At 38.9% G+C, this 16768-nt stretch overlaps 1 protein-coding gene across 3 annotated transcripts in view; it reads left to right on the forward strand.

Annotated features, from left to right (window-relative positions):
- Positions 1–16768, forward strand: part of tprb (translocated promoter region b, nuclear basket protein) — a 67092-nt gene that overhangs the window by 15891 nt on the left and 34433 nt on the right. For all 3 annotated transcript variants that reach the window (XM_055642157.1, XM_055642156.1, XM_055642155.1), the window contains exons 9-25: positions 885–972; positions 1068–1208; positions 1292–1386; positions 1829–2026; positions 2994–3101; positions 3404–3630; positions 4985–5148; positions 6654–6802; positions 9979–10127; positions 10781–10943; positions 11312–11446; positions 11807–11947; positions 12057–12219; positions 12737–12903; positions 14127–14279; positions 15413–15529; positions 16006–16209. In XM_055642157.1, coding sequence (XP_055498132.1) covers positions 885–972; positions 1068–1208; positions 1292–1386; positions 1829–2026; positions 2994–3101; positions 3404–3630; positions 4985–5148; positions 6654–6802; positions 9979–10127; positions 10781–10943; positions 11312–11446; positions 11807–11947; positions 12057–12219; positions 12737–12903; positions 14127–14279; positions 15413–15529; positions 16006–16209 — 2562 coding nt within the window. The remainder of the gene's footprint in view (positions 1–884; positions 973–1067; positions 1209–1291; positions 1387–1828; positions 2027–2993; positions 3102–3403; positions 3631–4984; positions 5149–6653; positions 6803–9978; positions 10128–10780; positions 10944–11311; positions 11447–11806; positions 11948–12056; positions 12220–12736; positions 12904–14126; positions 14280–15412; positions 15530–16005; positions 16210–16768) is intronic.

The raw sequence follows: 16768 nt of genomic DNA on the forward strand, positions 1-16768 counted from the left end.
GCCTTGGCTGCAAATTGATCGATGGCATCATATCCATAATCAACATCCGTTTCTTTCACATTTTATGCTTATTTTTTCCCTTCTCACGTGCAAATGTTATTCCCTATTTCAGATTTTTGCATAATGATTTGTTAATTCTGTAAGGGAGATCTCTATCCCAAATGGTTATAGCACAGGTCTTTATCCCTACGTTGTCTATCATTTTATCATGTCTAACTTCCTAATTCTCGATATTAACTTAAATGTATGCATTCCATCAACTTAAATGGTATCTTGAAGCTAATGCATTCCTGCATTTAGTTTATACCACCTTTTGTTGTCAGAAATTGTAAAATTTTACATTTGACTTTGATGTAATTCAAAAGTTGCAGTAGATCTAACCCCCTAGGGAGTGCCACTGTCTGTTCCTCCATACCATTTTAAAATATCACTGTGAGTTCCAGGCATATGTTAACCTTTTTATTGCCTGGATAATAATTTTGATAACCACTTTAACGTGGTAATCCCAAATGCCATGACAAAATGCCATCACATCTCCCTGACAAAAGGAACGTTCTGTCTTTTTAAATACTATTCATGGTCCTGCATTTTTCACAATGGCCACCAAAGATGGATCCCTTTTGCGATTGACGGTTTATCTGTTTTTAACATTGGCAGCTTTTTTACAATCGCCATCAAATATTTTCATGTCATTATTTTAATTTATTTTACTTACATTTTGACAATATCCTCTCCTTTAATGTGTGCTGAATCTGAATATATCATGTTTTAACTATGTTGTCTGCCTTCATGGATTGCCTTTTTTGTCTGCTTGTGTTTGGGTTTTTAAATCAACCACGTACGAATGTTGTACGGTACAAATACCAAGCCTTGAATGTTTGCAGGGTTCAGCTGATGACTCTGAAACTAAAGCAACGGAACTCAGCAGAGCTGTCGAGGAGCTTCACAGTCTATTGAAACAGGCAAATGAAGGTATGTTAACCTCAAACATTCTGCTGCGTTTTATGTTGATTTTTGTACATGGTTTGAGGTGCTTGTAAAATTATGTCGATTGTCATTTGTTTCAGCTCATAAATTAACTGAAGATCGGCTGAGTGAGACAGAGACCTCTAAAACCAAAGCAGCTGCTGATCAGCATGAAAAGATCATGAAACTTGAAAAAGAATTGGAAAATGCGAACCATCTTCTTACAACAACCAAGCATAAAGGTGCCTTATTAGTTTGATACTGAAGCTTATTCAGTAAGAGTAAAAATGTTTTGTGACATCTGACAATGTGTTTTATATGGTAGGAGCTGCCACTCTATCAGAAGAGGAGCTTGCAGCAATGTCACCTACTGCAGCTGCTGTTGCCAAGATTGTGAAACCTGGGATGAAGCTCACAGAGGTACATTGGTGTTTACTTCACTGCTAAAGTGTAGGTGCATTTTCAAAGGGTTGGAATATCACAAATAAGAAACTAACATTTTCAGTTCATGACTGACCTTTTTCTTGTATCTTTACAATTTGTCTTGCTACCAATTTGCAAGAGAAGCAATCTGGTAAATAAGTGGTTAAGATCCATCAGAACATCTTTGTGTTGAGAAGCCGTAACAGCTTTTTATTGCTATTTCCACGGATTATTTCCATCATTATTTCCACTGATTAGTCACGTTAATAATGCTGAAAACCTGTAACTAAAATTCACATCAGTAAATGCATGCCGTGTTGTTTATCGATTTGTGACATAAGAGCCGTGAGGTTTTGCTAAACACAAATTCTTTGGAATTAGAATACACTGTATGCACAAATGTAATTTGGATGAAATTAAATACTTAATGTCTTTGCAGTTATATAATGGATATGTTGAAGCCCAAGATCAGCTGCTATTAGCGAGACAGGAAAATAAGAGAGTGAATAAGTATTTGGATGAAATTGTGAAAGAAGTAGAGATGAAGGCTCCGCTTCTGAAGCGTCAACGCGAAGAATATGAACGTGTGCAAAAAGCGGTGGCAAATCTCTCAGCCAAATTAGAAGATGCCATGAAGGTAGTTTTTGTTCTAAACCTGCTTGCCAGTTATTTGCTTTGAAAATATGTCTCTGCTTACATAATGCATATTTCATACGTGTACCGTAAGACGCTATTTTTAACGCAAAAATAAGGCACGAATATTTACCAGCGTCTTGGAGGCCGAAGGTTAGGTTGTTAGCCAAGAAAGATAGCGAAGTCTATCCCTCATTGCTGGCAGCTGACGGGAAGCGGCTGTGAAGTGGGAAGCGGCTGTAAAAGGACAGTGCCGCGCGGGGGGGGGGGGGGGGAGGGGGGGGGGGGGGAGTTCCTTTCACAGCTTGTGGGGAGTCTGGCCTGGGTCTGCACGGGCAGGAACGTTGAGAGGGAGGGGGCAGTGGATCATGCCAGCAACTCACTCGGCGCTCCGGTGCGGAGCCACTGCAAAGTGGCTGGTTAGGGAAGTAGCTCGGGTGGCTGCGAGCGGCCAGCATCTCAGCGCCTTCTGCTGGCCCGCTCACTTCTGGCGGTGCTCTCCGTCTAAACACATCTCTCGTGCCATTCGCCGGCCTCGCTCATGTCATTCCCGCAAATCCTTAAATTCCTACTACCGCCGGGAGCAGCACATGGCCTCACCTGCTATGCTGGATGACACTGCATGGCATTCACTGCCCGGTCCGTGTCTTTCAATGTAGAGCGGACAGTGAGGGGACCAGCTCAAGAGCAAACATCATAGAGCGGAGCGGGTCAGCGGGCGATGGATAACAGGACAGCAGGCGGTGGAGCTTACTCCTGTGTCAGCACGAGTAACCTCAATTGGTCTCTTGATCGCGCTGACATAGGAGTAAGCTCCGTTATAACTAGCATTATAAAAGAAATTCTCCAGAACCGCTTCAAAATATTTATTTTGTATGTGGGATCATTTCTCTAAACATGCTATACAAACAATTAACGTTGCAAAAGAATTGTTGCATTATATGAATCTCTGATTGAATCTGCCTCCGTAGGAAATTCGACGTTTGCAAAAATGTACTGATGAGGCGAATAAGCATTCTTCATTGCTTACCAGGGAGAACCAGAGACACAAAATGCAAGTGTCAGATCTCTCACAGCAGGTTAGTATTTAATGTTGATTGTATTTTGTCCTAATATCAGTTTTCTTTTTGAAACAATCGTGTGAACGGAGGGAATAAATCAAAACGGCTTTCCTGCCTAATTTAACGTTGTCAAGCTTTGTGTTGGCATGATATGTTTTCACCTGGAATGATATTACTATAGATGTGCCTTATTGTTGTAGTAATTGCATCTCTTGATGTGATGTACTCTATTTAGAGAGATTTAAAATAGCAGTTATCTTTGTGTGTAATTGACTCGCTAATTGCTCGTGTGACATAGATATGGTTTGTTTGTGATTCAGAATAGGGTGCTTCTGATGGAATTAGAAGATGCACGAGGAAATCATATTTTGCGTGAAGACGAAGTTAGTTCTGATGACATAAGCAGTTCTTCTGAAGTAATTACACAGCATCTGGTGACCTATCGCAATGTTGAGGAACTGCAACAACAGAATCAACAACTACTGGTGACTGTTCGTGAACTTGCTGAAAAACAGGAAAAGGAAGAGCAGGAAAAAACTGCTTCACGGTAAGTAATGTAAATTGTTTAGAGTTTTTTTTAACGTTGGTTGTGGATCTGAAAATGTTGTGTAAACCCGTTGAAAGATTGCTTTCTTCTTGCTGCACAATTCATCTGTGCAGGTATATATCAATTTCATCTCTTAATGCTGCTGCAGAAGACATTTGTCCTCTGGTCATATTCTAGTCATTTGAAAAACCTTTCTTGGTTTCTATTTTGTTTCTATAAAAACAAGAAAATGCTGGAAATACTGAAGCCAAGAGGAAAAGTTATTAAAAGTACAGGCCAATGACTTAAATCAGAGCGAGGAACAATTAGAATGCAAGCCTGTTCTATGTTGTAGAGAACGGGGAAAGCAAAGGGAAAACAGTCTTTAAAAGAGTTGAGACTTAAGAGCAACTGAATGATAATAAGATGGTATGGAATGTGACAAGTGGTAGTGAAGGTTTGTTAGCTGCAACTGGAACCGCCTGGAGGAGCTGCTTTCAGTGGAAGACTGAAAGCAAAAATGGTCTTCCACTGAAAGCAGCTCCTCCAGGCGGTTCCAGTTGCAGTTAACAAACCTTCACTACCACTTGTCACATTCCATACCCTTATTATCATTCAGTTGCTCTTAAGTCTCAACTCTTTTAAAGACTGTTTTCCCTTTGCTTTCCCCAGTGCAACTGTGATGCAGACCACAGCAGTTGCTGGAAGTCAGGTGATAAAGAATGCTTGGCAGTACCCAGCAGTTTCAGCATCATCTGTGCACAACATGCAAACTAGTGATGTGTCCTGTACATTCATGAAACCTAATTTGCACACTGATTTTGTGTTCAGACCACTTGTTTGTACCACAGAACTACTTCCATCCCTAATGTTTGTACGATATATGATTTATTTCCGAAATGAACTTTAGTTTCCTGTAAATTAATGAATGAATGTCAGAATTTACCCAATCCCTTCATGGCATCATTGTTATTCTAAACCCGTCCATTAAGCAAGCCGGGGATGCTTTCTTGCAGCATTCTGTGCTGATTTTTTTGTGAATTAATTTCATCAAAGGCTTTAACACTTTTCATTCAGACCCTTGATTAGTACAGGTTTCAGGGGTTATGGGGAGAAGGCAGAATGCAGTTAGGAGAGATAGATCAGCCATGATTGAATGGCGGAGTAGAATTAATGGGCCGAATGGCCTACTTCTGCACTTATGTCCCAAAACCTTTGGGCTTTTTGTCAAATACCCTATTTCTAGGTGTCATGTGTCTTGGCTTTAGGTTTCTGATAAACATTTGTTGCTACTGGTCAAGAGGAAGTGTTTTCTCTTCCTAAATTCTATTGAAAAATATTTCAACTGATAACATTTATTTTTTTGAAATTACAGAATTTCTGAACTTCAGCTGAATCTTGCGGAGGCTCTCAATGAACTTGAGCGACTTCGTGAAGCCAGAAGTCATCAGATGCAACTAGTGGAATCAATTGTTCGACAGCGGGACATGTACCGTACGTTGCTTGCACAGATGACTGGAGTGACAATTCCAATCCAGGGTAAGGAGGGGGAGGGATGCATCAAATGTTATTTAATTGAGAGGAATGTGAAAAATGAGTGAGAAAGGTTTGGTGCGTTTTATGGTTCTATGGCAGTGTCGTAGGAAACCTGTGGCTGCAATAGTGCAGGGGGATCAAGTAGAGATAAATCGGGTCAAGTAGAAATGAATGAATTTGATCTAATGATCATCTAATTGAGAAATAGGTACGTGTGGTGCTCTGATATAGAAAATCACGTACTTCACAGAGGTAAAGACAAATTGTCCCATACTCTGTTATGTGACCAGCAGTAGAGTGCAACAGATCACTAAATTATTAATGGAATGCAAGGATTTAAGCTTAGTGGGAATCGAATGTGATCTTGCTGAATGGTGAAGCAAGAGTGAGCTGCCTTTTATTTCTTAGGGTGTTTATGGGAGGGCAAGTCCCAAGAGATTGAATAACGTGGAGCTTAGGACAGTGAATCGGTCAAAACATGCTGGTGTTTAGGAGTCCAGGAACATATGTTGGTTCGATGTCTGGAATGATCAGCAAGCAAGTGGGGCTATAAGATTTCATTATTTAATTCAAGTAAAAATAATCAATGAGGATATAGCTATTAAAATGCATTTGGGGTATCTTTAAATCGGTAAGCCCCTCAGAATGAAACTGCAAGTGGAAGTTGTGATAATCAAAATTCAGTTTGGGCATTGTTGTGAAAAAGGCAAGATAGACCGAGGTATGTCTGAATAATTGTAGTAAGCAGTGATATAATTAAGCAACCTTAATGAACTGGACCGTGTGACTAGAAAGTAGTTGGGTGGCACGATGATATAGCAGTTAGTGCCACAGCTCCAGGAGCCTCTGGTTTTGTCTCTGTAAAATGTCAAGTTTGTGGCGTTTACCATGGATACTCTGGTTTCCTCCCACATCTCAAAAATCTGCTGGTAGTTTGATTGGTGCTGAAAATGATCCCTTAATATTAGACAAGACTAAAAGTAATCAAAGGGGAATTGATTGGCATGTACGAACCTGAGGCTTTGGGAGAATACAAAGATATCCGTCAAGATCCCAACAAACTCCTGCCTCGTTCAATAATCTGGAATAGATCCCATCTGAATCTTTAGACTCATCTGTCTTAAAGGGACCCAACACCATTAAGTTCTTGATATCAACATGTCATGAAATATCAGCATACCCTCCCTGATCTAGCTATCTATCCTCCATGTTCTCAATGAATACCAATGTGAAATACTCATATAGTACCTTGTTCATTTCCTCTGGCTTCCGGCATAAATTTAATGTGTTGTCCTTTTACCCTCTTATTTTTAAAAATGAGGTAGTTCTGCTATAAAGCGATAGTTCTGTTCCAAAGAAAATTAGGAAAGGGGGATTGAGGGCGAGAGAGTGTCAGGCTAGTTATAACCACCAGGTCAATGGCCAAATCAACCACGTCAATTTTCTTAAGATAGTTCAAAAGTCATAATTATGTTTTTTGTACTCTTGCTGCCCACAAACAAAATTAGGTAACGCAACAGAAGAAATGCCTTTGATCTCATCCACTCCAAAAAGGTCTCCAGGTCAAACAAAAACATTGCCACTCACGTCCACTCCAGCTCCAATTCCTTCAGCGGAATCTACAGAACTTGTTCAAGCAAGAACAGCATTGAAACAGGTAACAAAGTCAAACAATTGTTGCTTAAGTACAATTTATAGACCAGAAAACATTTTACTCTGTTTTTTAATGGTATTAATATAAACGATCACAGTGGAAAAATGGTGTGAATAATTATAATGGTAAACACCGCTGTTAATTTTCATAATTGTAAGTATTTGTGGTTGAGTTTTAAACTAATTTTTGACATTTAAATCACCAATTTTTATCCTGCATAATGCAACAATGACATGGCATATCTATGTTAATCATATCTAATCTCCTTAATTGGTGTATGTATCATTGCCCTCTTCAGTAAAATGTATCCATGTTTTCTTCCCCTAATTCTTTCAACATTTATAAATTTCCCAAATCTGATGCATTTCTGATTCATCACATTTACCCTCTGTAATGTTGACAGAACCAGGGTGTTAGAGGAGCATATTGTGCAAGATTGCAGATAGTTTGCGTATTCCTTAGTGAAAACAGAATGAACTGGACCGTGTGACTAGAAAGTAGTTGAGTGGCACGATGATCATCGACAATCAGTACCCCGTTCTTGCCTTCTCCCCGTATCCCCTGACTCCGCTATCTTTAAGAGGCTTATCTAGCTCTCTCTTGAAAGTATCTAGAGAACAGATCTACACTGCCCTCTGAGGCGGAGAATTCCACACTCACAACTCTCTGTGTGAAAAAGTGTTTCCTAATCTTCATTCTAAATGGCTTACCCCTTATTCTTAAACTGTGGCCCCTAGTTCTGGACTCCCCCAACATCGGGAACTGCCTCTAGCGTGCCCAAACCCTTAATCTTATATGTTTCAATAAGATTCCCTCTCATCCTCCTGAATTCCAGAGTATACAAGCTCATTTGCTGGGATTGCATAGTGCCAAGTGTGAATAAAATGAAGTGGATTAACGGTGGCAAACAAGGGAAATTAGGAAGAGGCATATAAATTGGCCAGAGGAAGCAGCAAACCAGAGGACCGGGAGAAATTTAGACTTCAACAGGGAGGACAAAAGGATTAGTTAAGAGGGGGGGGAAATAGAGCATGAAAGAAAGCTTGTGGATAATATAAAAACTGACTGCAAAAGCTTCTTTAGATATGTGACGAGGAAAAGATTAGTGAAACAAATGTAGTGAAGACAAATGTTACAGTCAAACAGGTGAATTTATAATGGGGAAACAAGGAAATGCCAGACCACTTAAACAAGTACTTGTGGTTTCTGTTTTCACTAAGGAAGACAAACAATCTCCCGGAAATATTGGGACCGAGGATCTAGTGGGATGGAGGTACTGAAGGGAATCCACATTAGTCAGGAAATGGTGTTAGGTAAACTGTTGAAACTGAAGGCAGATAAATCCCCAGGGCCTGTGTCTGCATCCCAGAGTACTCAAGGTGGCCATAGAAATCGTGGATGCATTGGTGATCATTTTCCAATGTTCTATTGATTGGATCAGTTCCTGTGGACTGGAGGGTAGCCAATGTAATCCACTTTTAAGAAAGGAAGGGAGAGGGAAAACGGGGAGTTATAGACCAGTTAGCCATACATCGGTAGTGGGGAAGATGCTTGATTTGATTATTAAAGATGTAATAGCAGTGCATTTGGAAAGCAGTGACAGGATAGGTCAAAGTCAGCATGGATTTATGATGGGGAAATCACGCTTGAATATTCTTCTGGAATGTTTTGAGGATGTAACAAGTAGAATGGATGAGGGAGAGCCAGTGGATGTGCTGTATCTGGACTTTCAAAAAGCCGTTGACAAGGTCCCACACAGAGACACATGGTATTGGGGGTAGGGTATTGACATGGATAGAAAACTGGTTGGTAGACAGGAAGCAAAGAGAATTAACGGGTCCTTTTCAGAATGGCAGGCAGTGACTAGTGGGGTGCAGCAAAGTTCAGTGCTGGGACCCCTGTTATTTACAATATATATTAATGATTTAGACGAGGGAATTCAATGTAACATCTCCAAGTTTGCAGATGACACTAAATTGTGTGGCAGTGTGAGCTGCGTGGAGGATGCTATGAGGCTGCAGGGTGACTTGGATAGGTTCGGTGAGTGGGTAGATGCATGGCAGTTGCAGTATAATGTGGATACATGTGAGGTTATCTACTTTGGTGGCAAAAACAAGAAGGCAGATTATTATCTGAATGGTGTCAGATTAGGAAAAGGGGAGGTGCAATGAGAGAGACCTTGATGTCCTTGTACATCAGTCACTGAAAGTAAGCATGCGTACAGCAGACAGTGACGGAAGCTAATGGTGAGAGGATTTGAGTATAGGAGCAAGGAGGTCCTACTGCAGTTGTACAAGGCCCTGGTGAGACTATACCTGGAGTATTGTGTGCAATTTTGGTCTCCTAATAATTGAGGAAGGACATTCATGCTGTTGAGGGAGTGCAACATAGGTTCACCAGGTTAATTCCTGGGATGGCAAGATTTACATGATGGAAAGAATAGGTCGACTAGGCTTGTATTCACTGGAATTTAGGATGAGAAGGGATCTTATAGAAACATAAAATTCTTAAGGGATTGGACATAGGATTCAGGAAAAATGTTTCCGGTGTTGGGGGAAGTTCAGAACCAGAGGTCACAGTTTAAGAATAAGGGGCAAGCCATTTAGGGCTGAGATGAGAAAAAATATTTTCACCCAGAGAGCTGTGAATCTGGAGTTCTCTGCCACAGAAGGCAGTGGAGGCCAATTCACTGCATGTATTCAAGAGAGAGTTAGTTATAGCTTTTAGGGCTAACAGAATTGAGGGATATGGGGAGGAAGCAGGAGCAGGATTCTGGATGATCACCCATGATCATATTGAATGGCGGTGCTGGCTCGAAGGGCCGAACGGCCTACTCCTGCACCTATTTTTTGTTTCTATGAATGAGCTGCAGGTGGCAGTGTTCTCTTGTATTATAGGAGATTTAATAAAATCCTAAATCTGGGCCTACTCCTGCACCTATTTTTTGTTTCTATGAATGAGCTGCAGGTGGCAGTGTTCTCTTGTATTATAGGAGATTTAATAAAATCCTAAATCTGCAGTAATATCTGTAAATTACTGAAAAGTCTTAAATATGCTAAATTTCAAAGTTAGTAAAATAACTTTTTAAAGGATATAAATTATTGTTTGTTAGAACCAGTAAATAATTTTGTGCAGTATGCTAACATTTTAAGGTTCATATTTTAAAAATCTCTTTTCAGCTTCAATTACATTTTGAAAATTACAAAAAGGAAAAGGCAGAGAATGACAGAATGTTAAATGAGCAGAATGAGAAACTTCAAGATCAACTGACGCAGATGAGAACTCAAAGCACAAAACTGTCCACACAATTAGAATTTGCCTCCAAACGGTATGTGTGGAGAATCAGAACCTCTATTGTTACTTTGATTTTAAGGGACACGCATTTAGAAACTATGATTTGATGCAGTATTCCCCCAAACTGCTACTTTTGCTGCATTATAATCATGAAAAGTTAACTTTTAATGTCTATTCTCCTGGGCTTTTAACTCTTTTTCTGCCCCATTCGTCTTCAGTTAATTAAATTCCAACAACACTTCTTCCACTCGTCTGCAAAATTTGATCCTATTCACTCCTATTTTAGGGGGTCAGCAGTACATCCAATACATTGTTCTCTTTCTCCTTATATATTTCGCCAAATCATGTGTACTAATTCTAGCAAATGGGGATAATGAGTGTTTTATCTTTCATCACTGACGTGACTTGCTGTGGATGGGCACAAAATATTGGGCGGCACAGCTCCCTTGCTGTCTGTGTAAAGTTTGCACGTTCTCCCTGTGACCGCATGGGTTTCCTCCTGATGATCCGGTTTCCTCCCAAAGACGTGTGGGTTTGTAGGTTAATTGGCCTCTGTAAATTGCCTCTAGTGTGTAAGGAGTGGATGTGTGAACAAGTGATCGATGGTCAGCGTGGACTCAATGGGCGGAAGGGTCTGTTTCTATGCTGAATTTTTTTTTTAAAGTAACATTATTTTTTTTCATTTAGATATGAGATGCTGCAGAACAATGTAGATGGATTCCGCCGTGAAATAGCTTCTTTGCGAGATAGGTGTCAGAAGCTTACCACAACAGTTCAGAAGCAAGAACACATAATAAACAGCATGACCCAAGATTTGCGAGCATCAAATGAAAAATTGGCTTTGGAGGAGGTGAGAATTTTATTGAAACGCTGTCCCACATGGTCGTTTGACAATTTCCCACATGGTCGTTTGACAGTTTACATTGTGACGTTTACATTGTATTAAATGAGTCAAGGTATTTTTTGACGATTGCATTAAATTAATATTCCATCCTATTTAACATATCTTTGAAGAATTTTACATGTTCTATACCATTGCACATTATTTGTACATTAAATTAATTCTGTAGGCTGCATAAAATTAAATAATTAAATACATACCATATTTTCTAAGTTTCATGTTTTTATGGAAAAGATCCATTTCATTTGAAATCGGGTGGAATAGTATTGGAAAGCAGAGCAATTGAACATTTTGTTAATATTCCCCAACCCATGCAGACTCGAGGAGAAAATCTGAGGAAAGAGAAAGATATGTTGAAAATGGTAGAAATACGCCTCACCCAAGAACGGGATTCAAAGTTCGCAGAGCACAGGGGACAAAGTTTGCTACTTACAAATTTGCAGTCTATTCAGGTATGCTATGCACCATTTAGTCTTGTCACGTGTGACAATAAAGTATTCCATTCCATTTGGACAAAGAATAAAATTGATTATTTATGCAAGATTTATATTATGTTGAAATTATCTTGTAAACTGATATTTTAACTTTCTAAGGAACAAAATTAACTTTTTCCAAAGTATATTTGTTTATAAAACTATCATAGAAGAAGAATATTTCAACAGGCCGATGTTATAATAGCCCATGGTAACATAGAATGAAGTTTTGAGGGAAGTTTTGGTCTGCGTTCTTCTGGAATATGTAGAATTAGTTATTTGTTGTGAAAATCCCTGGTTCACAAATGTATTTCCATTCAATTTTTTGACAATATGTAGCTGAGTTTGGAACGTGCGGAAACTGAGACCAGGCAACGTTTAAACAGCCAGATTGAAAAACAAGAGCGTGAAATTGAGAAACTGAAAAAAAAATGTGACTATGAAGTGGATCAACGTCATTTGCTTGTCAGAAACCAAGAAGTATGTTTGTATCCTTAAAAAAATAATAATGATACAGAGAATATATAATTAATGTTTTCAGTGATATGTTTAGGCAAATTTAATTTAATTTCGGTTTTTTTTTTTGCAGATCCAACTTCGGGAAATCAAGAAGCAGATTGAAACGGAGTCTATTCTTCACACAAAGACAAAAGATCTCCTGAAAAATTCAGATCAAGAAATTAGTTCCTTGAAGTTACACCTTAATAATCTTGAAACTAAATTGGCGGAGACTATCGGGAGTGTTTCCAAAGGTAAGCCATCTGTCAGAACGTGGTTTATATGTACATAAATAGATCCATGTTTTTCTGTCTTTTTTTATCTAGGGCTCCTTTCATTAATGTAGAGTAAACCTTCAATATGGATATTCTTGTTATTCTTGTTTGCTAGCTAATGGGTAATGTGCACCTCTATGTTTAATGTATAAATTCTAATTTAATTTTTGTTTTGTTTCTGTGATTATACCAACCTTATTGTTGCTTGTCAATTGGTTATTTCAATTCATAATGCATGAAAAAATAGAGAGAATCTTAGTTTTTGTTTCTTCCCCCCCCCCCCCCCCCCATTCAACCCCATCCTACACACTTGGGCGTGGGTTGAGTTAGCGGCTAAATACTTATTGGTGGAGTTTATTGTAGAGATGTGTTAGAACATCAGTTCACTGACATGATTTGTAAAGGATAATTTTTAGGAATAAGTTGCCTCCATAAAAACTGAATGATCGTTGATAGAAATTATAGTTGTCCATAAACATGTCTGATTTATTTCCAGGTGAATCTGACATGGAAGAAGATGTTGATAACCTTCGCGCCCAGCTTAGACAGGCTGAGGAGCAAGCAAGTGACTTAAGAGAACGCCTCAAGACTACTACCACCAATGTGGAACAATACAGAGATTTGGTCCTTAGTTTGGAGGATTCTCTCAGTAAAGAGAAACAGGTCGGTAACTTGTACATGCATCACTTTAAAGAAATGTAATGTTTCCTGTGGTTATGAGTGTAACAACAGAAAATAAGAAGCAGAAGCATGCCAACCAGCCTGCTCCACAATTCAGTAAGATAATGGCTCATAGAATTTTAGCCTCCATGCCCTTTTTCCTGCCCAATTCCAATTTTGGGGATCGACAGAGTAAACGTTTTCAGAGCACTGCTTGCCGTTTGCGTGTTTTTAAAATATCAAGACCATTCTGTATGCATTGCTCCTGGAACGGTTCAAGGTTTCAAAGCCAGTTTATTGTCACAGTTGGATGATCAGCCATGATCATATTGAATGGCGGTGCAGGCTTGAAGGGCCGAATGGCCTACTCGCGCACCTATTTTCTATGTTTCTATGTACCAATTAAGGTACAGTGAAATTCAGATTACTATTGCTATTGTGTTCAGCACAATTTCTCTTTATTCTGTTCCTTAAGGCCAACATTTTATTAGCATTCATAAATAATTGCCTTATCTGCATTGTTGTTTGATACACTGGGACCTCCATCTGGATCCTTTCCTGGTGTATCATTCCACATATGAGTTCTTCGCCACTTGATAGTTCCCTCGATTAATTCACATTTTCATTCTTCTTGCCCACTCAATTAATTTGTTTCCCTATGTGGGCTCTGTGTACTCATAACCTGTATCAGAAGCAGATTTCAGAGCCTCTATTTTTAAAGGAGGAACCAGTTAAAAAGTTGTTTGATTTACCAATTTTTCCTGTACTGTACAGACATTGAATGTAAATAGCAGCTATATTTGGCACTGAAAAAATTCTCTTAAAACTGATGTCCCTTCTGCAAACATAGCTCGAATGAACAAGAATGGTGACGGGTATTTGCACTCTTTTACATTTTGTTGCCTGATATTCAGTTCTATGGCTTAAAACCATAACTTGCCATGTTTGCTTTGCAAAGTCTGGGGCACTTTGTTTACTGCAGGGATTCAAGGCATGCAGAAAAGGGAATAATCAATTGTATTTCTTTATCTTAAAACGTTGCCACTTATCCTTTAATTCTGTTTTCAATTTGTTCCTATCAACTTGCAATATACTGAGCCTATACAAATAATTCTGTGCGTGCCTAGTATTTGGCTCAGTGGCTGGGACTGGATTCATACACCACCAGAATTTATTAGAATGCTGTGAATAATTTTACACATTTTCTGCTTGCTGTCCGCTCTCAGGTAACAGAAGAGGTGAGGGTTGCGGTCGAATCTCGACTCAAAGAATCTGCAGAATATCTGGTGCAGTTGGAGAAGCGTTTGGTGGAAGCTGAGAATGAAAAACAAGCTCTCACTGACGAGAAGCACAAAGCGATTGAAAATTTGGAGCAGCAGGTAATCAAAGTATATAGAAAATGGCAATCGTAATCCCTTGTAAGACAAATCGATTCACAAATTGTTGTTTAGCAGATCTCATTTTAATTCCGAGATGGGTAAGTTATATAATTCGATATTCAGATTTATTTATTCAATGGTGCTTTTATTGCCACGTGCACGCGCCAAGTCCAAATACACAAGCACATCCCCGATTGGCAAATTTTACAGAAGTAATCTACTGATCTGCATGCAAGAGGCTTCATGTTTTGGTGCTATTTTCAAAGTCCAGTCTGCACTCTAGTTTTTATGAGCGGCGGCAGATCCAGACAAACGCCAGCCTCTGCGGGCTGCCTTGCCTTATTCCTTGCTTTACTTACTCTATCTGCTAACTTCTGAAAAATGACAGATACTTAAATGAAAGACAAATAACTGGCGCTTGAATTTTGAAAGCTCTTGGAAAATGGCATAATTATATAAATATTTTGTGTAATCATAATGGCAACATGATTTCATTCATTCATGTGTCAAATCTGGTTGTTAATTGCTGTAGTAATGCAGGATCTTTTAATTACAGGAATGATCAGTGTTACTGTAGGCATTAACATTTAACTTTATGCACATGAGGATGTGTACAATTTTACAAATTATATTTGTTTAGCGAGGAGCTGTCTGAATGATGAGCATCACCAGATCAAATGTTAGTTATGTGTTTAGCCCATCTGATGATTTGAATTGACCTATTTTTGGATCAGCCAAAATGATATAGCAATGAAGAGCTCTTAAGCACTTAATGGATCTCTTTCAAGAAGTAAAAATGGATTGCAATTACCTATAAGGCCTTCATACATTTTCAAGGTATCTTTTTAAATGCTGTGGTTAAATGAACTGATTAATTAATGATGTCAATCTACTGGAGTGAATTTTGATCTGGATGTGGAATGACATGAGCCTAAAGGCGTTGGATTTTTTCAGTTGTGCCAGTTGATATAAAAGAAGCTCATGTATATACTTGCTTTTCTTTTAAGAAAGCATGTGGTCATGCTCCAGATTTAATAATGACACCAACATTGGAATCATCTTATCATTTTACTACTGGTGCATACTGGGATGCAGCTTTATGTTAATACATTGTTCCATTATTTTAATTGAAGACATCTGAACTGAGGAGGAATCTGAGCAGCCTTCAGGCAGAGCTTCAAGATGCTGTTCAGCGAACTGCTACTGCAGCAACCAATGAACAGCAAGCAAGGGCTGACTGTCAAGAACAGGTATGTGTTAGGTACATTGGGCTCTGTATGTTTTGTGAATCATGGCTGATCAACACTTACAAATATATTTCAGCTCTCTCAAAAGACCCACTAAGTATTTTACAAACTTATTTCACTTTTAAGAGAGTTGAGCATTATTTCTATGTGGGTGTATGGTAGTTATATTCATGACTGAGTTCTGCTTCAAGACCATGTACAAGATTGCATGTGACACGCGTGTAGTGGGCCGGATTTCGAACAATGATGAGATAGATGAAGGAAGGAGATAGTGAGTTAAGTAAAATGGTGTCAGGACAACAACCCCCCCCCCTCAACGTCGGCAAGACGAAAAAGCTAAGTTATTGACTTCAGGAAGTGCGGTGTTTGTGCACGCTCCAATCAGCATCAATAGTTTTTTAAAAGAGAAACATTTTTAAGATATTTGTTTTGTTTCAGTTTTATTAGTTTAATTAAAATTCTTTTGCTGGTGTTTTTAGGCCAGGGTGGCATCTGAAGCACAGAATAAGTATGAGCGTGAACTGATGCTGCATGCTGCTGACGTGGAAGCACTACAGATTGCCAAGGAGCAAGTTTCAACAAATGCACAGGTCCGGCAGAAGCTGGAAGACACTTCTCAAAGGGCTGAGGCCCAAATGGTGGAGTGCAAGGCTGCTAAGGCTGAAATTGAAAGAATTTTAAAGGTAAGTAGCTTGGGAATTTGAGTTAATTTCATTCCAGGATGTATATTTGTCGAAGAAAATGTCACGATTACATTTATCCTACCTAATCTTGTTTTCGTTTTTGTTTTTTAAAATAAATATCTAAATATTCTCAGTTGAATTTAGATGTCATTTGTCTATTCTAAATCTTGTGTTGATGCCTCAATCCATTGCCATTTTTGTTTGTCCACCCCCTTGGCACTTTTTAATATAACTTCACCCATTTTTAATTTTTTTTTTGTTTACAATACAAAGCTGTAGTCTTTGAAGAACAATCCAATCAATTTCCGGCCTTTTCACCAGTAAATCTTCCTTTCGAATCTTGCCCAAATTGTTATCCTTTATTTCTTCCTAATCGATGCATTGAAAACAAACATAACAAAGGGAATGGCCTTTGACAGTTGTTTTGCATGTTGACCAGCTGTGGGTGAGTACTCCAGTGAGCATCCACATCTACCTTGTCTGCACTTTTTGTTCAGAACAATTTCTGGATATGATGGAAATGGGGCCATTTAAATCTGACGGTGTGTAATAAAATGCT

Source organism: Leucoraja erinacea, chromosome 10 (assembly GCF_028641065.1).
Source record: "Leucoraja erinacea ecotype New England chromosome 10, Leri_hhj_1, whole genome shotgun sequence".
Taxonomy (NCBI): Eukaryota; Metazoa; Chordata; class Chondrichthyes; order Rajiformes; family Rajidae; genus Leucoraja; species Leucoraja erinaceus.